The sequence below is a fragment of the Pristis pectinata genome, chromosome 1 (genome assembly GCF_009764475.1).
Source record: "Pristis pectinata isolate sPriPec2 chromosome 1, sPriPec2.1.pri, whole genome shotgun sequence".
Classification (NCBI taxonomy): Eukaryota; Metazoa; Chordata; class Chondrichthyes; order Rhinopristiformes; family Pristidae; genus Pristis; species Pristis pectinata.
Window position 1 is genome coordinate 98,042,871 of NC_067405.1, and position 25,103 is coordinate 98,067,973.

Below are 25,103 nucleotides of genomic sequence, written 5' to 3' on the forward strand. Positions count from 1 at the left end.
ATTAAAACATACAGAATTCTTATGGATTTGACAGGGTAGATGCAAGGATAATGTATTCATGGGTGGGGCGTCTAAACCAGAGGTCACTGTCTCAAGCAAAAAATAAACTGCTGGAAGAACTCAGTGGGTGATGCAGCATCTGTGGAGGCAAAGGGATGAGACCCTGCATCTGAGTCCTGATGCAGGGCCTTAATTCGAAACGTCGACCATTATTTTGTTTCCACAGATGCTGCTTGATCCGCTGAGTTCTTCCGGCAGTTTATTTTTTGCTCCAGATTCCAGCATCTGCGGTCTCTTGTGTCTCGTCAGTGTCTCAAGGGCATGATTATTCAGGAGGAGATGAAAATAAATGTTTTCACCCAACAAGCAGTGAATCTTTGGAATTCCCTACCCAAAAGAGCTGTGGAGGCTTGGTCACTAAATATATTCAAGACAGAGATTGATGTATCTTTGAATGTTCAGAAAGTCAAGGAATATACAGCTAGTGTAGGAAAGTAGATAAGAGATCAGCCACCATCTTAAAATGTAGGGCATGAGATGTAGACATGAGGGGTGGAATGCCCTTCTGCTTCTGCATTCTTAGCATAGAGGAACTTCTGACTTTTTTTAGTGAATTGTTGCCAAGTATGATGGCATGCTTTCTAATGTTTTTGCTTGTTGCATTAAATCCAGGAGGTGTGTACGTTCACTGAAGCTCAAGGTGTTCAAAAAGTCTCCAATGACAAAAAAATAACTTTATCTTTGTCACAGGGATTAACGTTGTTTTCGAAAAGGAATTTCTTTTTCTTTACACACATCACAACCAAATGCACCCATTCTATCATTAACTCATTACACCTTGTGAGGAAGCTCTGCATATGATTCTAAAAGTTAGTTTTAAAACATCCATATATTTATACTTTCTCAGTACCAAAATGAATGCACTTAAATTGTAATTATTGATACTTCAAATTTTTTATCTGCTTTGAAGGTTGATATATCATGTTTTATTTTTGGCAACAGAAACTTAACGTTGCATGTATCATGTTCAAGTTGTTGGATAGCTTCGTTGTCTGCCTCGCTTTCAGCACAGAATTCTTGACTTCTTGGCAGATGCTGGCACTGCTCCAAAGATGTACTTCTGGCATGATTTGTATTTTGAACTTCAAACATTATTGTGTTTTTTTTAAATTTATTTTTCATTGAAGAGTGTCCAGATACACTTCTTTCTTTCAGTCATCATACAACAACTTGCTTCGAGAGTGACACAACGTGCTCTTTCTTGTAAAGATTATGACTTTCATGTAACAGTTACGACTTTTACTTTCTGTTGCTGTCCTGAATTGGTTTGAATTAATGGACTAAAACAGATCACTATCAGATCGTTCAGGTAACCTGGATGCATGTATTTATATAATCGTCCAAGTTTCTCATTTAGTTCAATTTGTCAATTCAGTCTCAAGGACAGGTAATGTTTGGTATTCATATCTAAAATGTGGTCTTGTCTTACGGATTCAATTACATACCACTATTTTGGAATTGGTTTGTTATTGTCACTTGTACCAAGGTACAGTAAAAACTTGTCTTGCATATAGTTCATACAGATCAATTCATTACACAGTGCATTGAGGTAGTACAAGGTAAAACAATACAGAATGCAGAGTAAAGTGTCACAGCTACACAGAAAGTGCAGTGCAGGTAGACAATAAAGTGCAAGGGCCACAGTGAGGTAGGTTGTGAGGTCGAGAGTCCATCTTATTGTACTAGGGAACTGTTCAATAGTCTTATAACAGCAGGATAGAAGCTGTCCTTGATCCTGGTGTACGTGCTTTCAGCCTTTTATATCTTCTGCTGATGTGAGAGGGGAGAAGAAGGAATGTCCAGGGTGGGTGGGGTCTTTGATTATGCTGGCTGCTTTACCGAGGTAGTGAAAAGTATAGACAGAAGTCCATGGAGGAGAGGCTGGTTTCCGTAATGTGCTGAGCTGTGTCCACAACTCTCTGCAGTTTCTTGCGGTCTTGGGCAGAGCAGTTGCCATATCAAGTGGTGATGCATCCAGATAGGATGCTTTCTATTGCATCAATAAAAGTTGGTGAGTGTCAAATGGGACATGCCTATTTCTTTAGCCTCCTGAGGAAGTAGAGGCGCTGGGGAGCTTTCTTGGCTGTGCCAATCTGAAAATGACTCATTTTATCCTGACTCACTGTTTTCTGTTAGCCAAGCCCTTATCCATGCCAATATTTTGCCCCCATCTCCATGTGTTCTTGTGCTGTAAACTTTTTATATGGCACCGTATCGTATGCCTTCCAGAAATGCAAATACACTGCGTTTACTAGTTCCCCTTCATTCACTGTTTGTTTCATTTTTGAAGGACTCTAGCAAATATGCCAAACATAATTTCCCTCTTGTAAAACCATGTTGACTCTGCATGATTGTCTTATGTGCTGTCTGTTGTGGAGCAATCAGTCCTTTCTTGCACATCTCAGAAGTCGCTGTCAGTTTTATTCTGTAATAATAATGAGTACTATCTGCTTTACAGATACTGATGTTACAAAATCCAGAAAATTGCAGTTGCAGTAAATATAACAAATTACTATCTGAATGGAAGGAACTTATTGTGACCAGTGTCCAGTTTCCAGCAAGAAACTTTTATACTTAGTACGTTCTTTAGTTAATTTCAAGGTTTTGGTGTAACAGCTCATCCAAAGGACAACTAACAAAAATAAACTGTCCTCTCAGCATCAAAGTATCAATTTGATTGTCATATTGACGATATTGATGTCCATGTATGGAGAAAAACTTGCAAATAGTCATTCCAACATTTGGCAGGCATATCAATTCATTTGACTTGCTGTTAATCACCAGTAAAAGCTCCTCGGCTATTCTTTTAAGTTGCATAATGGAATGTTTTTTAAATGTTCCCCTGAGCCTCAGCCACTCATTTTAATGTTCCTTCCGAAACACTTCAGTACTGCACTGAAGCATCAACCTAATTCTCCAGTGGGATCTGCTGACTGAAAGCTGGAAATACTGCCATGAGCCATGAAAAGAATTTAACAGAGATCCGTTTTACTGGTCATCATGTGCATGAAAGGTTAATTACTTTTTTTTAAATGTCTCTATAGGTAAATCCATGGCTGAGATTGCTGGTATTTTTTTTAGAATATTTTTTAATTTCTTGGGCCTGAACTGTTGTGATGAATGTATTTGTGTACTGTTTGGAAAATACCTGTGCAGAGGGGAAGGAAAAGGAGAAAGTGATTTTTTTTTTCCATTGTCTTTGGACTGAAATGTGTGAATCGATGTGGTAGCTGTTGTTTAAATAGGCTTTAGTTTTTCTTTACTTAAATTTATAATTATAAATAATTTTCATTTATGAGAAAGGGGAAGTATTATCGCAAAACATAAATGCTTTAAACAGCGGAATCTGCTGAAATGCTGCTGTATTTGGCAGCTGCCTTGCAATTCCTTGGGTAAAACTTTTTTTTCCTCTCTTCAGCCCCATGGGGTCATTGGCCCTCTGCATCGCCTCTGCAGCCTTCCCATGAAATGGAGTGGTCTGCAAGCAGGTATCAGGTGATGGATCCTGATATCCCATTCCTGCATGGACCCAGGGGCCCATTGACAGAGTGCTGTTGTCAGAGGTGTTTGAATTGCTTGCAGGTCTTTCTGTATTTTTATATAATTAACTTGAAGCAGATTGCTGTTTGTAATATTTGAAATTGAGTCATGTCTTTTTCCTATTAAATTAGTGTGTAAGCTGGATTCTTTAGTGTGACAACAATACTGGGCAGGTCAAATGTTTAAAGGTTGAGGGGGAGAAAATGGACATGCTCTTGTGGCCATATCTAATTGCAAAATATTAATGTGGATAGATAATATATTCTGTAGCTGGAGTACACTAACTTGACAATCAAAATTAGCTTCAATAAATATTGCTGCTCTGTTTCATCCAGCTGATAATGAGAGGAAAATCACTGCCCTAAAGCAACTGATATGAATACATCAGATACTTTAAAGTCCATTATTTTTGGTATTTATGATTTATTACAGATTCTAAGGATTTAGCTTAAGCTATATGATGTCATGGGTTGGAGCAGCAATATGTTGTGCTCATAGATGATTACCTGTTTTCAAAGAAAACATCTTTTCTATATCATACAGGCTGCTAAGCAAAACCTAAATCAATGTGGGACAGAAAGAAGCAGATGAAATGTGGAAATTCTCCCGGAGTGATGTAAGTATCTTTTGATATGGTGCCAGGGCATCTTGATGGGTGACAGAACTGTTAATACAGAAACAGGGGTCAAGTTCTTTAGAATGCTAATCATAGCTAAATGAGGAATTCCAGCTGCACTGGAAGCCTGGGGGAGAAGAAAAAGTTTGTTTGATAATGAAGTATGAGGGGGAGTCAAAAAAATTGCTGTCCCCGAAACGAAGGAATTTGTAATAAATTCACCAACTCATCTTTGAGTGTGTACTTTGGCCAGCACTGATGACTGTGCTACAATAATGAATTTACAAAGTAACCTGTTAGTTGATGATAATGCTTTCAGAAATGTCTGCTCTTTTTCAAACTTGTGCATTGAAGAGAAATGTATGTGGTAGCAGAAGAGGTTCACCAGGATGTCACCTGCAATGGAGAACTGTAGTTATGGTTGGATAGGCTGGGTTTATTCTCAGTGGAATGTAGGAGGCTGAGTGATAACCTTAGAGGTTTATAAATGTATGTGGGTCATGGATAGAAGATAGTCCAGAGTCTCTTTCCCAGTTAAGGGAGTCTAGAAGTCGAGGGCACAGATCTAAGGTAAGAGTGGAGAAATAAAAGATCTGAGGGGTAAGTTTTTCCACACATGGGGTGGTGGTTATCTGGAATGAACTACCAGAGGTGGTGGTGGAGGCAAATCCAATTACAATGTTTAAAAGGCATTTGGATAGGTACTTAGATAGGAAAGGTATAGAGGGTTACGGACTTAATGCAGGCAAATGGAATGAACGTAAGTGGCATCATGGTGGGCTGAAAGGGCCTGTTTCTGTGTTGTACAATTCTATGATGTACAGTACTCATTATTCACTGACACCCTGTAACTTTTATTTTGTAATTTTTACATCAACAAATAATTGGACCTAACCCTTGCCCCTTTTGCTAATGTCTGGATCTGTAGCTCAAAAGAAAATTTACTCCACAGTTTCAATTTAGCTTATCTAATGTCTTAGATAAGCTAAATTGAAACTATGGAGTAAATTTTCTTTTTGATTGAACCTGGGAAATGTAAAATGGAAGTTAGAGTCCCTCTACCTTGGGTCTCTGCACCACAACATTACTGAGGAACTTCCAGAAATTCCGTGTTCACATTGCTGGGTATGTGCCCACTCCAGTTGCAGGGCCAACATGGGAATTGCATTGAAGTGCAGGAATGGTTCTTGCATTTCTCCACCATAAGCTCTTCTTAATTTGATTCATTTTTGTGTATCTGAAAATTAGCATAATTTAGCATAGGTATAAAGATGCAAATTTGGTGTCCTCCACTTCTATGGATTGTCTTAGATCCCAGGGGCATTCTGCCTATTACTCTCTTTACAGACCCATGGCTCTAGTTCATTTGATTCCTTTAGTCCAGCACAGAATCCTCTTGAAGCTGGGAGAGTCCTCAGCATGTGGAAATGCAGTGTGATTCTACATTCATGGAAACTGTGGTACTCTATGCTTATCAGGCAATTGTTATGATCAAATTTATATCCTGCCCTACATATAACTAAATGAAAGTCCAGATATTTCATAGCTTAATTAGTTGGATTTTGTGGTGGCAATGACGGTACAACTGCTTGCACTTGCCATTATTACTCCATGAAAGGGACGGGAACTTCCGGAGTTTAATGTAGAAGTTGCAAAGATGCTATCATCATTGCAGCCCACTTTGTTGAGCTGTACTGTTTTCAGCCATTACTAAAGCAGTGAAGGGAAATCATCTGAACTAATATTTCATATATTTTATATATAGTGCAGCTGTAATGTACCTTGAAAACCTTGTGCTTGGTTGCACAAGGTCTGAGCTTTGAATTTATACTGCAGCAACAACATTTACATAGCACTTTTTAAACTTTGCACAATTATCCAAAAGCACTTCATAAGGAGTATTATCAAAACAAAAATTAAGGGCGGTGCTATGTGAAATAATTGAGCAAAGAACCAAAAGCTTGGAGTAAGTTTTAAGGATCATCTTTAGAAAGAAAGATGAACAAAAAGGCAGAGCTTTGGGGAGAGAATTCCAGACCCTGGAGCTATTGCTGATGAAGCCAATGGTGGAGCAATTAAATTCAGGAAAGAATAAGAGGGCAGAAATGGGTAAATGCAGCTATATTGAAGGCTTGGAGCTGGAGGAAATTAGAGAGTTATGAATGGATGAGGCCATGTAAAGATCTAATAATCGGGAAGAGTGAGGGGAGTTTGCTTTAGAAATTAAGCTAGTCTCAGGAACTGAATATTTAACATAGAACAGTACAGCACAGGAACAGGCCCTTCAGCTCACCATGTTGCACCAACCATGATGCCAATCTAAACTAACCCCATTTTACTGTACATAGTCCATATCCCTCTATTCTCTGGAGACATGGGACTGTAGATGCTGGAATCTGGACTGATGCAGGGTTTCAGCTCAAAACGTCAACAATTCCTTCCCCTCCCACAGATGCTGCTTGACCCACTGAATTCCTCCAGCAGATTGTTTGTTGCTCCCTCTCTTCCCTGCCTGTTCATTTGTTTGTCTAAATGCCTCGTAAACATTGCTATTATATCTGCTTCTACCACCTGCCCTGGCAGTGCCTTCCAGGCACTTAGCACTCTGCGTTTTGGAAAAAAAAACTTCCCTCGCAAATTTCCTTTAAATTTTCGCCCACTCACCTTAAACCTATGCCCTCTAGTATTTGACATTTCCACCCTGAGGGAAAAAGACTATCTACCCTATCTTGTGCCTCTCATTCTCTTATAAATTCCTATCAGATGATCCCTCAACCTCTGACGCTCCAAAGAAAACAATCCAAGTTTGTCCAACTTCTCCTTATACGTAATGTACTCCAATCCACACAACATTCTGAACTTCTACAAACCCTTCCTAAAGCTTCCACATCCTACCTGTAGTGTAGAGACCAAACTGCACACAGTACTACAAATGTGGCCTAACCAAAGTTTTATACAGCTGCAACATGACTTTCTAACTTTTATATTCAATGTCCTGACCAAAGGAGGCAAGCATGCGGTTCACTGCCTTTACCACCCTATCTACTTGTGTTGCCACTTTCAGGGAGTAATGGACTTGCACCCCAAGATCTTGCCAATTTTTCCTTGCAAGAAAGTTCTGCTCATCCAGTACTGGATATCAGAATGATTTGACAATTCAGAGAATAGATAGTGCCAAGCTATAATGACTGCATCTTAATCAATCTGGCACTAAATGATTTTAAGCATGCACAGTATACTACAGCACCCTTGTGAATATTTCAAAATTCAAAGAATTTAATTTTTATTATAGAACTTTGTGCTGTATATTTAAACATGTGATTAATGCATTATAAGTTTATCCAATCAAGATTTAGGACCATTAACTTTACAAAGTTACTTCAAAATTGTTCTATTTTTGTGCCCTTTGATGTCTGCAATAATTATTTAATGTGATTGGCTGCTCAAAAAGCTTGATAATGGCACAGCTGTTGGGTGTCATGGATCCCCTCAAATTCATACCTAGTAGCAGTGGGTGTTGGAGAAGAGGTTGTTCTGGGCCTTTATTTTACTCTTTTGTTTCATCTGTGTGCATGAAATAATAGAGAAGCTTTTGGTAATTTGGCAAGATATCCATAAAAGGCACAATCTCCCTTTAGTTGTCATCCTTTGTTTTCTGATCTTTTACTACCATTCCTGCTCCAGATGCTGATTTTTCTTCCACTTCACAAACAAAATATAAGATGTATGAACATGGCTATGTAAAATTTAATTTGGTTTATTGTGCGAAGGGAAGAAGTGCAAACAAAGTTCTTGATTTTCAGTATTTGCCATTGGGGCTAAAATAATATAGGAAATTATAGAAAATTTATGATGCACAAGAACCCAGTTGAGACCATTGTGTCCTACCTAATGTAACATTCCAGCACTTGGCCTAATGTGGGAAATGTGATTAGTGTAGATTGGCATCATGGTCGGCATGGAAGAGGTGGGCCGAAAGGGCTCGTTTCTGTGCTGTATAATTCTATGACTCTCTGGTCTGTAGCCCTGCAGATCACGGCTTTTCAAATACACACCTAACTACTTATTCAAAAGTGATGAGGGTTTCCTCTACTCGCCTTTCTGGCAGTGAGTTCTAGACTCCTACCACCCTCTGGGTATAACAATTTTTCTTTCTCTCCCCTCTAATTCTGCTGCCATTGCTTTAAGCTTATTATCTTGGTTTTCCATTTTTCTGCTAAAGAAAATTGGCCCCTTTTACACTAGCATGTGAATTGTATGCACATTCTAGTGTAAACCTGTCATTTAGCATTTAAAGTTGTCTATTATTTGAGAGTGTGATTGAAGTATTAATTATTTTCTATAGACTGCAATGCCCACCTTTGCACTGCTAATAACTAATTGCTAAACCTTAGCAGCACTCAAACTGACCCTGCAGATGGGGAAAGTGCCAGCTGGCATTCTGATTCATGTGTCTGCTGGCTGCTACTGAATGATCTGAGTTGTGACCAAAATGGTGAACGTTTGGGAGGGAAAAGTGGGAGCCTTGTAGTTGAAATCAGTTGAGAGTAATGCACTGGACCCTGTGACAGAAACTTGGCGACTGGTTATTTCTTTGCTACAGGCTAGGGAAATCTGAAACAAAAACTCAAGTGTTAAATAACTTCAAACTTGGGGTGGCATTGTATTGGAAAGTCTGGGAAGGTTGTGTTCATCCTCAGTATAGGAGTTTGAGTTTGTGTCTGCATAACCTAATAGTGGTGGGAAAATAAATAAATGTTGAGACTATGTAGTGGATTATTTTAGATTTCTTTGACTGTGTTTTACATGGATTGCACACTTTTTTTTTCTAAACACTAATTCTCTTTCTCCAGGCTAGTCTCAGTTTAAGTAGACTGGAATGTGAAGTTCACGTCAAAAAGTACCTCTATCATCATTAACATGAACTTTCTGAGAAAGAACCAAATTTTAAGTACAGGTTCCAGATACAAGTAATTTAAGGACACAAATTTCAGTCATGACTACCTCGCATATGAATGGACACGTTGCAGATGAATCGGATAATGATGCTAAGAACTTGGACCTTTCTTCTCATGATGAACCATTAAGACACAGAGAAATGGCTGTAGATTGCCCTGATGATTTGGGTTCACGAACCATGCCAATACGCAGAAGTGCTCAATTGGAGAGGATTCGCCAACAACAGGATGATATGCGTCGTAGACGAGAAGAAGAGGGAAAAAAGCAGGAGTTCGACCTTAATTCTTCCATTCGACTGAAGAAACTGGCACAAGTTCAGCCTAAAGTGGGCATTGATAATCCAACATTTGATAAAGAAGAGGACTTTATTTTAGAGGGACCCAGCAATGCAGTTAAAGTTCTTGGTATGTAACTGGGCAGTATGTGTGAAAAAGTCTTTCTTAGCTCTTAAGTAAAATGCACAGTGCTACTAATGGAATACTATTATCTTGCTATGGAAGAACATCGAGTGTACTTGCATAATTACCGTTTTCTAGGTATAATGAGCATGTGGTTAAAAGATTAACATCCCTCAACTTGAATATAAAATGTTAATTCATTATGGCACACCAAGTCTAGTACTCTAATTGAAATACTTGAAAGTTTATCTTCTATCTTATTGTAAAACTTAAGACTGCTGTTAATGCTACATCGTAAGTACATCAAAGGTCATGGTGACCAGGTGCAAAGTTAAACCTTACTATTTGCAGTAAAATTAAATTTTGCCATAAATGCTAATTTTCCTTTTGATAGTTGTACAGCTTTGCCTTAATTGGTACAGAATCCCAGTTACACCAGAAAGCATTTTAATCTATTAATCACTGTGTTAATATTAGTTCCTGCATGGTATCCAACTATTGTCACTGCTGTTTCTCTGTTCAATCCCATCTAATTCTCCCTTATGTCATGATTAATTCAAACTTCATTAAACATCTGAGCCAAAGCAATGCATGAAAAGCAAAGCAATGAACATTATTCTTTTGAAACATGATTTCCCATCTTGTCTATTATGCTTTGACTGTAAATACAGAATTCAGTTCTTTTGTCCCCAATCTCCAGTGGTGATCTGAGTCACAATAGCTTTTCAAATTTTGAAATTATTTTCTTTGTGCCCACCCCATAATCTGTTAAGGCTGCAGGATGGGCTTGCTGTAAATTGCCAGCAGTTGGGTGCTGAACTGTTGGCACTTCTCAGCATATGAATCCAACCTTGGAACTCCCACCTGAAAGGAGAAATCCTGAAGTTGCTGCCTGCTCTTAGCCCATAATGTCATCTTCAGACTTCGGGCTCTTCGTCGAGTCCAGTTTCTGTCTATTGTACTCAAGTCCATTCATTTGAATGGAAAGAAACTGCTGCAAAGGAGTCCAGTGAATATAAGGTGACTTACATTTTTTTATACATCTTAATTTAGTTTATTTCAATGCATTTTGTTATTTAAGTGTTTTTATCTTTGTTGCTTTACATTTTAATGATAATTTGAATGTTTTTGTTTCATTGATTCTTAATAATTTTTGAATTCTTCTGAATGTGAAGAACATTCAAGAACAGTTACCGACAGGCTTCATAGTGAGCTAAGGAAGCCAACTGTCTTTTCCTCCTGTTTCAAGGGCAGAGCTTATTCTGGCCAAGGCATGTGATAACATTGCCTTGTTCATGGCTTGCCACGTCACAAGGCCTTGCCATTTTACATCTAGGTAGCTTTGGGCAGCGTGGATACTGGCAGATCCTTAAAGCTTAACATTGTGTCAACAGTGGTGAGCTTGCGTGGCATACAGTTGGCAGCAAGTTGTGGTTTTAGGTTTGTTTCTCCATTTCTATTGGTGCTTTTTATTTTGTGACTGTTGATGAATGCCAAATGAATTTTATCCATTTTTTAACCACTTTTCTGTTTCATGGACACTATTTGAAATTACTCTGCCTGCAGATGTTTTTTTTCTTTTTGTTAAGCATACCAATGTTTAAAATACTTAATTTTTCTTCCATTGAAATTTGTAAAAGGTTTGCATGACTTTTAAGATGAAATATATGTGAAGTTACTGTTTGGAGTTAGGAAATGTTTATTGTGCTAAATTGTAAAGTGCTACGACGCTAGCTTTTAAGTGCAAATGTTATTTATGCTGATTCTTGTGAAGTACTGTGTAATGCATCATTGCTTAACTTTCGACATTCTTCTTATTCACAAAAAAATTGCCCTCTGTTCCTCTGTTTCCAAAAAGTCCTTGTTGATTTTGTTGCATCACAGCATTGTGGTGCTTCCATTGAACAATTTCTGTTTGAATCATTTTTGCTTGACATCTAGCCCAGCCACAACATCAAAAGAATTTGGGTCAAATTCAGCCCTTCTTTGTGGGGATGCAAACCTCTGCTAGCCAGTATTAAGTTTACTACGTGAAATTATTTGGGGCAGCATTGTGGCGCAGCTAATAGACTTGCTGCCTCACAGCTCCAGCGACCCAGTTTAATTTCTGACCCCTGGTGTTACATGTGTGGAATCTGCACATTCTCTCCCTGTGACCAGTTGGGTTTCATCCAAGTACTTTGGTGTCCTCCCATACCCAAAGATGTGCAGGTTGTAGGTTGATCAGCTACTGTAAGTTGCCCCTAGTGTGTGGGTGGGTGATAGAATATAGTGGGGAGTTGATGGGAATTGGAGGGTGGAGGTAGTGAGATGGGTTAGGGTAGGATATCTTTTATATGGATGTGGACTCTGTGGGCAGAAGGGCCTGTTTCTGTGCTGTATCTCTATTATGTTGGGTATTTTCAACTGAAGTTTAATAGATGTAGCTCCATTGTCAAAACTTCCCTAATTTCGATGAAATGAGAATATCATTTAAAAATCATTGTAGGAAGGAACACAATCAGTAGCTGGCATACAAGGTGGAAAAGTTACACAAGAGGATTCACTTCTTGATTTTTTTTGAAAGGATATTTTGTTGAAGCAGGTAGAAGGAATACTTCTATCTGTTTTATGAGCATTGTTATAACTCTCTTGTGATTATAGCTAATGCTAATTGGATATGTGAAATGGAAGTGCATTCCATTGCCAAAAGATAACTTCCACGGTAGCGTAGCGGTTAGCGCAACGCTATTACAGCGCCAGCGATCAGGGTTCGATTCCCGTCACTGTCTGTAAGGAGTTTGTGCATTCTCCCGTGTCTGCGTGGGTTTCCTCCGGGTGCTCTGGTTTCCTCCCACATTCTAAAGACGTACGGGTAGGTTAATTTTGGGGTTCAAAATGGGTGGCACGGACTCGTTGGGCAGGAAGGGCCTGTTACCACGCTGTAAATAAAATTTAAAAATTTTTTTTTTAAATTTTTTTAAAAATTAAAAAAAAAACTTGAGCACATAATTCCCTAACCATTGCCTCACAAAGATGGAGACTGATCCTGACTAGATGCAAGAATATTTCATCTAAAATATTCAGCACCAAGCATTATTAGTTTCGTATACTGGTGTATGATATTGTAATTGAAAATCGACCAATGAGATTTTAAACTTTTTCTATTATTAAAAGGTGAAGAGCAGTATATAAAACTACATAATAAATATATTGAGGGATGTAAGCAGTCCAAACATGATATCTATCCAATATCCTTGAAATAGAAGGATGTCATTCTGCCAAATGCCTTCTATAATTTCACCCACAGCCAATTTTTCTGAAAGGCCTTAATGATGATTTTTCGTGAGCTGTTCAACTCTTGGAAGAGATTATCACAAAGGATAATTCTAGAGAGAAGGTGCTAGGAAAACTAAATGGGCTAAAGACTGATAAGTCTCCCGGACCGGATGAGGTGCATCCCCAGGTTCTGAAGGAGGTGGCTTTAGAGATAGCGGAGGCATTGGTGATAATTTTCCAGGAATCAATAGACTCCGGCATGGTTCCGGAGGACTGGAGGGTCACAAATGTAGTTCCGCTGTATAAGAAAGGTGGGAGGCAGCATAAAGGAAATTACAGACCTATTAGTCTGACCTCAGTGGTGGGAAAGTTATTGGAATTGATCCTTAAGGATGGGGTTATGGAATACCTAGAGGTGCAAGGCAAGATAGGTCCTAGCCAACATGGTTTTGTGAAGGGAAGGTCCTGCCTGACCAACCTATTGGAGCTTTTTGAAGAAATCACAGGTAGGGTGGATAAGGGAGAGGCGGTGCATGTTGTGTATTTAGACTTTCAGAAGGCCTTCGACAAGGTGCCGCGTAAGAGACTGATCAATAAGATGAGAGATCATGGAATTACAGGTAGGATAACAGAATGGGTGGAGCATTGGCTGGTTGGCAGGAAGCAAAGGGTGGGAATAAAAGGATCTTGTTCTGTGGCTACCGGTTACTAGTGGTGTTCCGCAGGGGTCAGTGTTGGGGCCGCTTCTTTTTACCTTGTACATTAACGATTTGGATGATGGAGTAAATGGTTTTGTGGCTAAGTTTGCAGATGACACCAAGATAGGTGGAGGAGTAGAGAGTATTGAGGAGGCAGGAAGGTTGCAGAGAGACCTAGATAGTTTAGGAGAATGGGCAAGAAAATGACAGATGAGATTCAGTGTTGAGAAATGTGCAGTTGTACACTTTGGAAACAAATAAATGGGCAGATTATTATCTAGAAGGAGAGAAAATTCGAAGTACAGAAGTACAAAGGGACTTGGGGGTACTTGTGCAGGATACCTTAAAGGTTAACCACCAGGTTGGATCGGTAGTAAAGAAAGTGAATGCTATGTTGGCATTCATTTCGAGAGGTATAGTGTATAAAAGTAAGGAAGTGTTGATGAGGCTCTACGGGGCACTAGTGAGGCCTCATTTGGAATACTGTGCACAGTTTTGGGCCCCATATCTTAGGAAAGATGTGCTGATGTTGGAGAGGGTTCAGAGGAGATTTAAGAGGATGATTCCCGGAATGAAAGGGCTTACATATGATGAGCATTTGTCGGCTCTTGGACTGTACTCACTGGAGTACAGAAGAATGAGAGGGGACCTCGTAGAGACATTTAAAATGTTGAAAGGACTGGACAGAGTAGATGTGGTCAAGCTGTTTCCCTTGGTGGGTGAGTCCAGGACCAGAGGGCACAATCTTAGAATTAGAGGGTACAGGTTTAAAACAGAGATGAGGAGAAATTTCTTTAGCCAGAGGGTGGTGAATTTGTGGAATTCCTTACAGCAGTGGAGGCCAGATCATTGGAGGCGTTTAAGGAAGAGATAGATAGATATCTAAATAGTTGGGGTATCAAGGGATATGGGGATAAGGCCGGAAATTGGGGTTAGGTTCTCTCCCCCCCCATTTCTCATTTCTTTTTCTTTTTTCCTTTTCTTTGGAGCAGACTCGATGGGCCAAATGGCCTACTTCTGCTCCCTTGTCTTGTGATCTTGTGAAGGAAGAGAATATCACTGAACCCAAACCATACTTCACTTGACTTCTTCCATCTAATTTTCCTTAGCTACTCCCTTCCCTCCAGCCTACTCACTTTTTTTTGCTAAAGCCTTTTATAGGTTCATTTGCTTACAAACAGCTGACATAGGGAATCAGTCAAATCATTATCTGAGGATTAGAGTTGGGGATTTCCCAATCTCTGAGTCACTATTTACTAACAATTGTTCATTTACGTTGACTCTGCCTGCAAAGAAGAATTATGAAATGCTTTTGAATGATTCTACTGACAAGGCTTTTGTGTTCTTAAACTCCAGAGGTAGATGAACTACTGTCTTCTCTAAAACATATCCAACACAACCTGGTTGACAGTCAGAGTCAGGATGATGTGGCACTCATTTTGCAGCTGGTTCAGAACCGGGATTTCCAAAATGCCTTCAACATTCACAATACAGTAGCAGTTCATATGCACAAGATGAGTCCACCTTACCCTATAAGCTCCAATGCACAGGAGCTATCCCAGGAGGTAGGTCAATTGTTAAATTTGATTAGAGAATTGATTCTTGTACAGAACTTTATGGGGTAGAAGTTTGTTCATGACTGCTTGTATTAACTCTGCCATTATGGTATTATTGTGCATCATCTTCCTTTCCCAAAATTCAGTTCTGTTGACTTCAGTGAAACCTAACATAGAAAATGAGTACAATATGCAGCAAGTATTGCACTGTACCTCTAGTGCAGGCAACCAAAGATAAATTTCTACCCCCAATATTAGCAATGTTCTGATGGCAACTTCTGAAGCCCATTTTGATGGTATGTTAAATGAGTAATCACTTGAGTAATCTGTTATTCTGGAACATGAGAAGTTACTTGTTCGTACTCCACTGCAATGACAGCTTTTTTCTGGTGGTTTCTCCTCTTCACCTGATCACCTCTTGTCTTCCTGAAATTCCTTTATTTTCCCCCCTCTTCTCCAGATTCATTATCTGGATGTCCTCTGTACTGAAGTGTCCTCCATGCATGTTGGATCATCTTCAGCAAGTGAAATTATACTGTCATCATTGACCTAAAGCTTTAGGTAACATTACCCAAGTCCTACATGAGCTGTAAATTTTGTTCAGCTCACTACTAAGTCCAGCTAACTTATTCAGCTCCTTAAAATTATATTTGTGTTTCTATAATCATCATCCTTCCTGGCAATCTGTTGAATCCAGTGCTTAGTGTACGCAGCAATTGGGCTCCAATTACAATGTAGTGCAATCTCAAGAACCCCATCTGGCACCCCTCCTGCACTCCCAATGTTTGTGAGACTTTATCTCCATTGAACAGTTTGAAGATTTATTTCTCCCCATTTGCAGTCTTCTGAATCAAAAGTTAATGCAGAAGTGTGTAATCCATTCATCCCGGTTGTGCAGTGCTTCATTCGCTCTGTACTTGAAACCTATTTCAAAGTCCATTCTTTGAGCCTCAGCTCTCGGCCATCACATTTGAGCAATGTTTTCCAGGCCTGTTTTCAGTTTACACCTTCTGTTGCTCTGTAGTTTTTCTCAGTCCCTATCTGTATCCGCATAGGTTCTCAATCAAAGCTATTTTCCTGTATTACCTTCCTCAGCTCTTTCAAATGTCTTCCCAATTTCTTATCTCTTGGAGCATGACTTTAGTCTCTTCCATCCTCAAAACTCATTTTCCTTCCAAGCATTTGCTTTTTCCCCATAGCAACATATTAAGACAGTTATCTACATAACAGAAGTTTTTTCTCGGTAGAAACATCTTTCCAGTGAATGGAAATGCTGCTCTTCTTCCCTGCTGAAAACTCCATGCTTCATCAACAAAAATAATGATAATGAATTTACCAGAATTTAGATGTGGTTAGAGCTTGTTAAAGGACTTTGCTATAGCTGTTAAAAGAAAATGGGTTGAGATTTTTGTTTTACTAACTGAAAAAGTTGTGGAACAGTTTATCAACATGTACAGTAAAAATTAAAGTCATTGAACATCATGAAGAAGGAATGGGTGAACTTCTGCATTGAATGAGGAAATGGCCACTACTTCTAGAGGAAGTTATTGGGATGAAACTGTTACAAATTACTGCAACGCATATATGTAGTAGGATTTCATGAAATGCCTTTGTTTCCAATATATGCATGTTCCATTTTTAAAGTTGGCTGTTTCATTATGGAGATTTAATTTTTATTCATTTAAATATTTATACTTCCGTGCAGATTTTTGGAAAAGTTTGATGTAAAGTTTTTTATTGAATTGTAATTTATTATATTCTAGTCAACAAATAAAAATTTGGGGAAAATCATGGATAAGTTTTGATTACATACATGACAATACTGATGCCTTTTTTAAATTCATTTTTGGAATCTGGGCATTGCTGGCAAGGCCGGCATTTATTGCCCATACCTAATTGCCTTCGAAGGTCTTGATGGGCTGGTTTGAATCAGCCTTTCCAGTGTAGGTACTCCCAAAGTGATGTTGGGTGGGGATTTCCAGGATTTGGGCCTGCAATGATGAAGGTCTGGAAATGTAGTTCCAAGTCAGTGTGGTGTGTGACTTCGAAAGAGACCTACGAGTGTCAACGTTCCTCAGCAGCTGTTGCCCTTGTCCTTCTTGGTCGCAGGTTTATGAGGTACTCTGAGAACAGCCTCGGCAAGTAGTAGCAGTATATCTAACTAATATCTAAATTCCACTAACTTGTCATTCCAGTACTTGCACATTCATCCTTCCTCCTATTTCCCCATTGTTCACAATTTAAAATTCTAAAGCACACGTTTAAATACTTCCAGGATTGCTGGGTTCCCTGTCCCTTACATTATCTTCCTGAATGTTGATCCATTGATGATGTGGCACTCACTCAATACATTTTTGGAGCTTGTGGGGCAGACCTCTGTGATGATTTGAAATCTCTTCATGGAGTGAGCTAAATCTAGTAGTTTCTTCTTATTTTATATTTTTAAAAAGTTTAAAATGCTTTTAGCATTTTTGAAAAACTGTTTAGTGAAAAACACAGGGAAGATTTGATGGGTTGAAGAAACTTTGTGTCATATAATTTGCTGCTTTATGGGGACTTTGTATTTTGTAAAATGCTTGAAGGCACTTTAGTACTCCAACCAACATTAACTACTGCAGTTGAGTAGTACAAGTGTAAATGTTTCTGAATTATACTTGGATAAGACCTTGAAAAGACCTTTCTTTAAAAAAAAGAATCCTGCTGAAATTTCTGGAAACGATTCCTATTGTGTATTGCCATTTTAACTAGCACCCTTGCAGAGAGAAACAGTTTGTGGTCATTGGCTAGAAACATTAGCTCTATTTCTCTCTCCATTGATGCCACCTGACTTTGTATATTTCCAATTTTAAGCATCTGCAGTATTTGGTTTTGTTTATTTGCCTTCAAGTTGGTCCAGCATGGATTTACTACATTGATTCCTGAGGCATTGATGGATAAAAGAGTAAGATTGGCCTGCATGTACTGGAGGTTAGAAGAGTGAGAGGTGATCTCATTGACTTAAAATTCTGTGGGATGTTAACAAGTTGATGGTGGGAATCTGTTTCCTCTTTCTGGAGAGACTAGAACTAGTGGGCATAGTTTCAGGACTGAATTGAAACATAATGCAAAAGGTTGTACATTTTTGGAATCTTCTCCCTCGAGAGCTGTGGATTCTCAGTTGCTGAGCATATTTAAGGCTGAGATCTGAACATTAGAGGGAATTGGAGGATATGAGGCGTGGCTAGCTTAGTGGATTTGAGATGCAGATACATCCATGCCTATATTGAATGGAAGACCAAGCTTGAAGGGCCATTCAGCATATTCCTTCTGTTTCTAATGCTGTCAGAAGTGCAGATATTTGGGGATGAGCAATAAATGTGCCTTTGCCATATCATCAATTCCACAGATTTTTCAATAAAATCAGTGATCGTTTCACATTTGGTAGCCTTGTCTTCTTGCAGAAACTTGCCAGTAGATGGAGAAAGATTCAAAATGTGTGCAAATCAAAAGATAGCAATGTAGGCACATAGGATAAATATATAATTATGATAATGCATATAGAGATGCTGCACACTGCTATTATTTTCTTTTAAGGTACAAAAGATTTTGACCATTAGTCACCAAAAGGATGGACAGGAACTCGGAGCTCTTCTTGCTTCACCACTCTTCGATGTATGTACTTGTTATTTTTGTTGTTAATTCTTATATCACAAAATTTGTTTCAAAAATATAAAATAAAAGCAGATTAAGCAAATGTAGAAATTTCATTTTAAACTATTATGTTGATGTATTTTCAATTAGCACAGGTAGATAGTAATTTTAAATATCAGTATTTTGAATATTTTATTTTGTGGCAATTGACTGTTTCAGGAATGATCACGTATTTAATTGTCATGAAATATTTTGGAAGCAAAGTATTTTAAAAAAAGAAATTTCTTGTAATTAATAATTTAAGCTTGCTTCAGGTTAAAAGAGCAACTAATATCATTTGCGTGAATAAGAACACAAGTTTGCAGTGGAAATTTTAGCTCACTAATTTATTCATTATTCTCATGATTTAACATCTTAGTAGTTTTCCCTTCCATCCTACAAAATGTATGAATTGTTGACATAAGAAATTCGGCCATGTTTGATTCATTAAAATAGATTCTGTATGGTTCCATGGAGATATTTTGGTTCAAAATATGCAAATAAAATGTTGCTCTCTCTTCAGGTCTTTTGAAAAATGCTTTTCTTATAATGATGTCTTTTGGAAATAGGTTGCTTGTCTGATTTATTTCCAGTAAACCAAATCTGTGTGTATTGCCATCCAACAGGTACAACATTAATGTAGACAGATATTTTAAATCTTTAGAGGTTTGATTTTTCGCAAACAATTAAGAAAAATCGGGGTGATAATATACTTGAAAAGTAACTAACCATTCGGGAAGTTTGACGAAACTAGTACCCTTAACCAGTTCTCAGGGTGAAGCATGAACAATTTGTGTATATTGTTTGTTCTAAGTAATATGAGGGAAGAGATTAGTTTGTAGTACTGAGGCAGGTTTGAACTGTAATGTTCTTAAGTTTGTTTGATCTGATTTGTTTCAGGCACTGCTTCTAGCTCACGATGGAGTGGCTCAACAGGAAATGCTTTTGGAATCGAAAAATGAAGACAGTATTTATGAGAGAGTAGCACAATATGGAGGAGAAACTGTGAAAATTGTTCGTATTGAAAAAGCACGTGATATCCCCCTTGTGAGTATCAAATTCTGCTCACCTTATTCATGTACACTTCAGCTTGACATGAGACAGTACAGTAACTGAGTAGACCATAGAACATAGAACAGTACAGCACAGAACAGGCCCTTCGGCCCACAATGTTGTACCGACGTAGCTAATCCCTCCTACCTGCAGAATGCCCATATCCCTCCATTTTCCTCTCATTCATGTGCCCATCCAAGCCCCTCTTAAAAGCCCCCAATGAATTTGCCTCCACCACCCTATCAGGCAACACATTCCAGCATCCACCACTCTGAGTAAAAAAAACATTTGCCTCTCATGTCTGTTTTGAACCTACCGCCTCTCACCTTAAGTGCATGCCCTCTGGTATTGGATTGCTCAATAATGGGAAAAAGATATTGTTTGTCCACCCTATCTATGCCCCTCATAATTTTATACACTTCCACCAGATCACCTCTTAGCCTCTGCCACTCCAGAGAAAAGAGCCCAAGTTTGTCCAGCCTCTCCTGATAACACGTGCCCTCTAATCCAGGCAGCATCCTAGTAAACCTCCTCTGCACCCTCTCTGAAGCTACGACATCCTTCCTATAGTGAGGTGAGCAGAATTGCACGCAATACTCTAAATGCGTCCTAACCAGAATTCTATAGAGATGCATCGTAACTTCTTGACTCCAATACTCAATACCTCGATTAATGAAAGCAAGCATTCCATAAGCCGCCTTAACCACCCTATCTTCCTGTGTAGCCACTTTCAATGAGCCATGGACTTGCACCCCAAGGTCTCTCTGCTCTTCAACACTGTTAAGGGTCTTGCCCTTAGGAGTGTACTGCCTCTTGACGTTAGTCCTACCAAGGTGCAACACCTCACATTTATCCGGGTTAAACTCCATCTGCCATTTCTATGCCCACATCTGCAACTGATCTATATCACACTATATCCGTCGCCAGTCTTCTACACTATTCACAACACCACCAATCTTGGTATCGTCTGCAAACTTACTAACCCACTCATCAACATGCTCATCCAGGTCATTTATGTACATCACAAACAGCAGAGGTCCCAATACAGATCCCTGTGGAACACCACTATTCACAGGCCTCCAGCCCGAAAGTCCCTGCAGCCACCACCCTCTGTCTTCTATGGGCAAGCCAGTTCTGGATCCACACAGCCAATTCTCCACTGACCCCATGCATCTAAACTTTCTTTATTAACCTATTATGTGTGACCATGTCAAATGCCTTACTGAAGTCCATACAGGTGACATCCACAGCTCTACCTTCATCAGTCTCTCTCGTCACCTTGTCAAAAAACTCAACCAGGTTAGTAAGACACGACTTGCCCTGCACAAAGCCATGCTGGCTTTCCCTAATCAAGGCATTGGATTCCAGATGCTCGTATATCCTATCTCTAAGAATTTTCTCCATCAATATTCCAAGTTGAATGCAGCACTTTGTCTACCACAAACGTAACAGTCCTTGTGGGCAGAAAATTCAAGGAAACAGAATCCCTGGTTAACACTGGGCAATATTAGAACTTCAACTCTGTCAGAATCTAAGTTTAAAAGCAAACCATTAATATGTGAGAATTCGTATCATTATTGTTTACTTGTACTTTTCTTGATAATTTCATTAAAACTTAATTCAAGAAACATTTGAATGATGTTTCAAAATGGAACTCCAATTACAATTATTGTGCCTCTCAAACTTGGGCTGTTGAATTAACACACATTTGCAATGTTGAATCATCCTTAGCTTTCATTATCTTCACAAATGTTAATTAAGCTTCAATCAAGTTTTTTAGTTGCTTCATAACAGTTTTCCATAATGCTATCATCAGAACACTTTCCTCAACTGAAAGAGTCAGAAATATTTGCAAAAAAGCATGTGATCATTGTTTTAAAAAGTAAGTTCTGATTGCAGTACTCTTTAATTGGCAAGAATAATTATTCTAGCAATCTAAAAAGAACACAATTGCACTTTTCCTCGTGAAATTTTGAAGTTGCCCCATCATTGAGGTTTTGTCTTTCAGCCTTTGTAATTCCCGGAATGACAATATCAAAGTGCAAATCAGTGTTTGAGATACAAGAATTATTCCTTTTGAACAGACTAGATATTTCAGACTGCTACAGCCAGCAGTATTTGACAGATTGCTGCTAAGTGCTTTAAGAATTGCTGTCTTCAGTGAACTAGTGTAGCTGGCACTCCTACAGCAATGAAACTGTTAAAATGATCTCATCGTTGCATGGCTCGGTGTGGGGTGAACCATTGAGGCAGTATGCAGAGGCTGCTTGTAAAGGCCGATGTCAGGCAGGTTGAGGGGGAGTGATGCGGCTCCGTAACACTGAGATGCGGAGGTAAAGCTGCATCCTGGCTAGTGAGTGTAGGCCGTTGCTGGGTTCTGGCAGCACCTGCTTCATGTGTGGACAGATGACTTGGATCCTATGATATCTCTCATCAACTCCTCCAGAAGTTGTTGTCTACCCCTCTTTGACAACAGAGCTCTCCCCATGCTGGATATTTCTCTAGAGTAACAGAGCTCACTCGCTGTAGTCACGAACTGTCCATCTTTTCATTGTTGCAGGAGCACCAGCAGAGTCAGGGGTTCCTGTAAGATTCTTGGTACAGCAGTGCACACCCCAAGTGGATGGCATTTTTAAAGTAAGGAGGGATGTATCTGTGAGTGTTCAGTCTCCTGGACGAAGAGAGCTATAATGAATTGTTACTATGTGATGGGGTTCAGTGTAAATGTTAGCCTTAACAGGAAAAAAAATTGCAGGGCTATGAGGAGAGGCCGGGGGAGTACAACTTAGCGTGATTGCTCTTTCACAGAACCAGTATGGATTTGATGAGGTGAATGGCCTTTTTCCATGCTGTAACCTTATTGTGATTGTGAAGAGGTATGGTGTTGTTATTCTTGAAGTCGCTGTTGTTATTGTCGTGTAATTTTGAATCTGACTGCATTAAAAAATGGAAGGGCAATCTGACATGAAATGTTTGAGCACACCCTTCTAAATCATAAATTGACTTGTGCTGTTTCATTTAGTATATTTCACCAGTACATTTCTTTGGAAGGAGCAAATAAATTGTGTCATGGAACTTCTTTTTGTATCTTAAAATAGTGGATGAAAAGGCAGAAAAGAATTCTGTCACCTTGTTTTAATGGCAAAGAAGATGAAGCATAAGATCAGGATTCAGCATGGTTGTGCTTACAGCAAGCATCTCAACGCACTGGAAAGACGCCACTAATACTGTCTTGTTGACATCTATTTAAATCACCAAGCCACCACAGATCTGTTTAGAGTTATGTTTGCTGCTATGAGTTGTTACATGAATTTTCTCTCTCTCCATTCAGAGCAAAGAGTTAGGTGAACAGAAACAAATATGCGATTAAGCTTCTTGAGCAAAGGATTCCTATAAACGGTGCACATACAATAGAGAACGCCCACAGATGTCAATGTAGCACTTAAGCATTGCGTATATTTCCTGAAATACGTGCTGAGAGATGGAATACTGTCCACTTACCTGCATAAGCACCAATTACAGTCAAGAAGCCCCCCTTGATTGTCATCCCCACCCACTGTTCCAAACATATTCTCTGGTGGCAGCATGTAAGATTGACAAAATGCAGCTACTTACCAAGTGCAATCTGGCAGCACTTCCTAAACCTATGATCTCTATGTCTAAAAAAATGACAGCAGAGGATGCAAGGGAGTGCTACTACCTGCAGTTTCTTGTCTGAATAGCACAACTTCCTGATTTGGATGTATATTTCGGTTCCTTTTGCATCATTGGGTCTAAGTCCTGGAACTCTCCAATTCACAGCACTGTGGGAGTTCACAAGAAGATTGCAACAGTCAAGGAGGGTGGCAGACCGCTGCCTTTCCAAAGGGAAAACGGGGATGGGCAATAAATGCCAGCCAGTGGATATTTAAATTATTATTACATGCTTCCCACGTACAAGGTTTATGCAAGTACAGAATAATTCTTCAAATGATTTTTGTATAATCTTACAGAACAAAAACTAATCATGCAACCTAATATCCAGGAGTGAATATGTAATTATTAAAAAGATTGGGAGTTCTCTTTGAGAAATTTTTGTTGAAATTTTCACTTCAAAATCATTATCAGAAATACTACCGGATTGAAAACTATACCAGGACAGGGTTCTTAACATGAATTGTCCAATTATTAATGGATAAGAAACAAAACTAGTTTGAAAGTATTTACACAGCAACAATTTGCAAAAGGGATTTAACTTTCAGTATCTTAATCTTTCAGCCATTGTCGTTTCATCTTATTGCAGTGTTGCAGGCAACTTAATTGCAAATCTTATTTGAAGTAAATCAATTATTTAATTTCATTCTTTCAGTTTATATCTTGTACTCGCCCACTTGATCCTGTGTTTTTAAAAATAATTAAATACTTAACTCATTTAGGTTGCAGCACTTTTAACAAGTGCACAAATGGAATTCATTCTCCTCACTTGCCAAGCATGTTCGACTTCCTTCATCTGAAGTGCTTTTTAAGCAGTTGTTTCCCATCGATTTTACTCAATTTTGGGGAAATTGGAGTTTGCAGAGCCAAGTCCACGTTGTTTCTTTAAGACATAAAGTTGAACAACACAAACTCCGAGCTGATTAACTTGGGAAGGCCACTATTACTATTTAAAAGCCTGTGATTCTCTTTACAGACTTCGTTTGCATGTTCACGTGGAGTAAGAATTGTAAAGGATACTTGTTGCATAGAAGGTGTTGGCAACACCACAAAAAATGTCATATCCACAACTCTTGTAGTGTTAATGCACCCTTGTTTTATTTTTGTTATTTTTAATCATTGCAGTACTTGGAAATTCCAAGTCCAAATATTAACTGGTATAAACTGACTGTAATAATTAGAGACAGAATATGCTGGAAACACTTGGGTCAATCAACATCTGTGGAAGGACAACAGAGTTAACGTACTGGGTTAATGTTCTTTCATCAGAACTTGGAGAAGTTAAATTCAATGTGTTTAAGGTTGCAGAGAAGGTCATAAGGTGGCAGGAACAAAGATGGCAGGTGGTGAAAGCTTGTTAAAATCACATCTAATCTGTCTGGAGGGGATGGAAGTTGAAAGAGATAAACGAGAACAGACAGAAATGAAAAACTGATGGAACTGTGCTATCCAAAACGTTGCATGTTGCTGGAAATCTGAAATGGAGAATGCGGGAAATGCTCATGAGGTCAGGCAGTACCTATGGAGAAATGAAAATTGAAGTTCATGTAACAGACTGTTCATCAGAATTGACAAGTTTTGAAGCAAATGAGAAAGGCTGGTT

At 38.9% G+C, this 25,103-nt stretch overlaps 1 protein-coding gene across 3 annotated transcripts in view; it reads left to right on the plus strand.

The window, feature by feature from the left end:
• The window catches only part of pals1a (protein associated with LIN7 1, MAGUK p55 family member a), a 93,918-nt gene that overhangs the window by 39,384 nt on the left and 29,431 nt on the right, over positions 1-25,103 (plus strand). For 2 of the 3 annotated variants that reach the window (XM_052030595.1, XM_052030605.1), the window contains exons 2-6: positions 4,144-4,216; positions 9,070-9,579; positions 14,886-15,094; positions 18,659-18,736; positions 19,655-19,801. In XM_052030595.1, coding sequence (XP_051886555.1) covers positions 9,213-9,579; positions 14,886-15,094; positions 18,659-18,736; positions 19,655-19,801 — 801 coding nt within the window. In that variant the 5' untranslated portion in view covers positions 4,144-4,216; positions 9,070-9,212. Of the gene's footprint in view, positions 1-2,518; positions 2,638-4,143; positions 4,217-9,069; positions 9,580-14,885; positions 15,095-18,658; positions 18,737-19,654; positions 19,802-25,103 lie in introns of all 3 variants that reach the window. The other variant, XM_052030615.1, reaches the window with a different exon arrangement.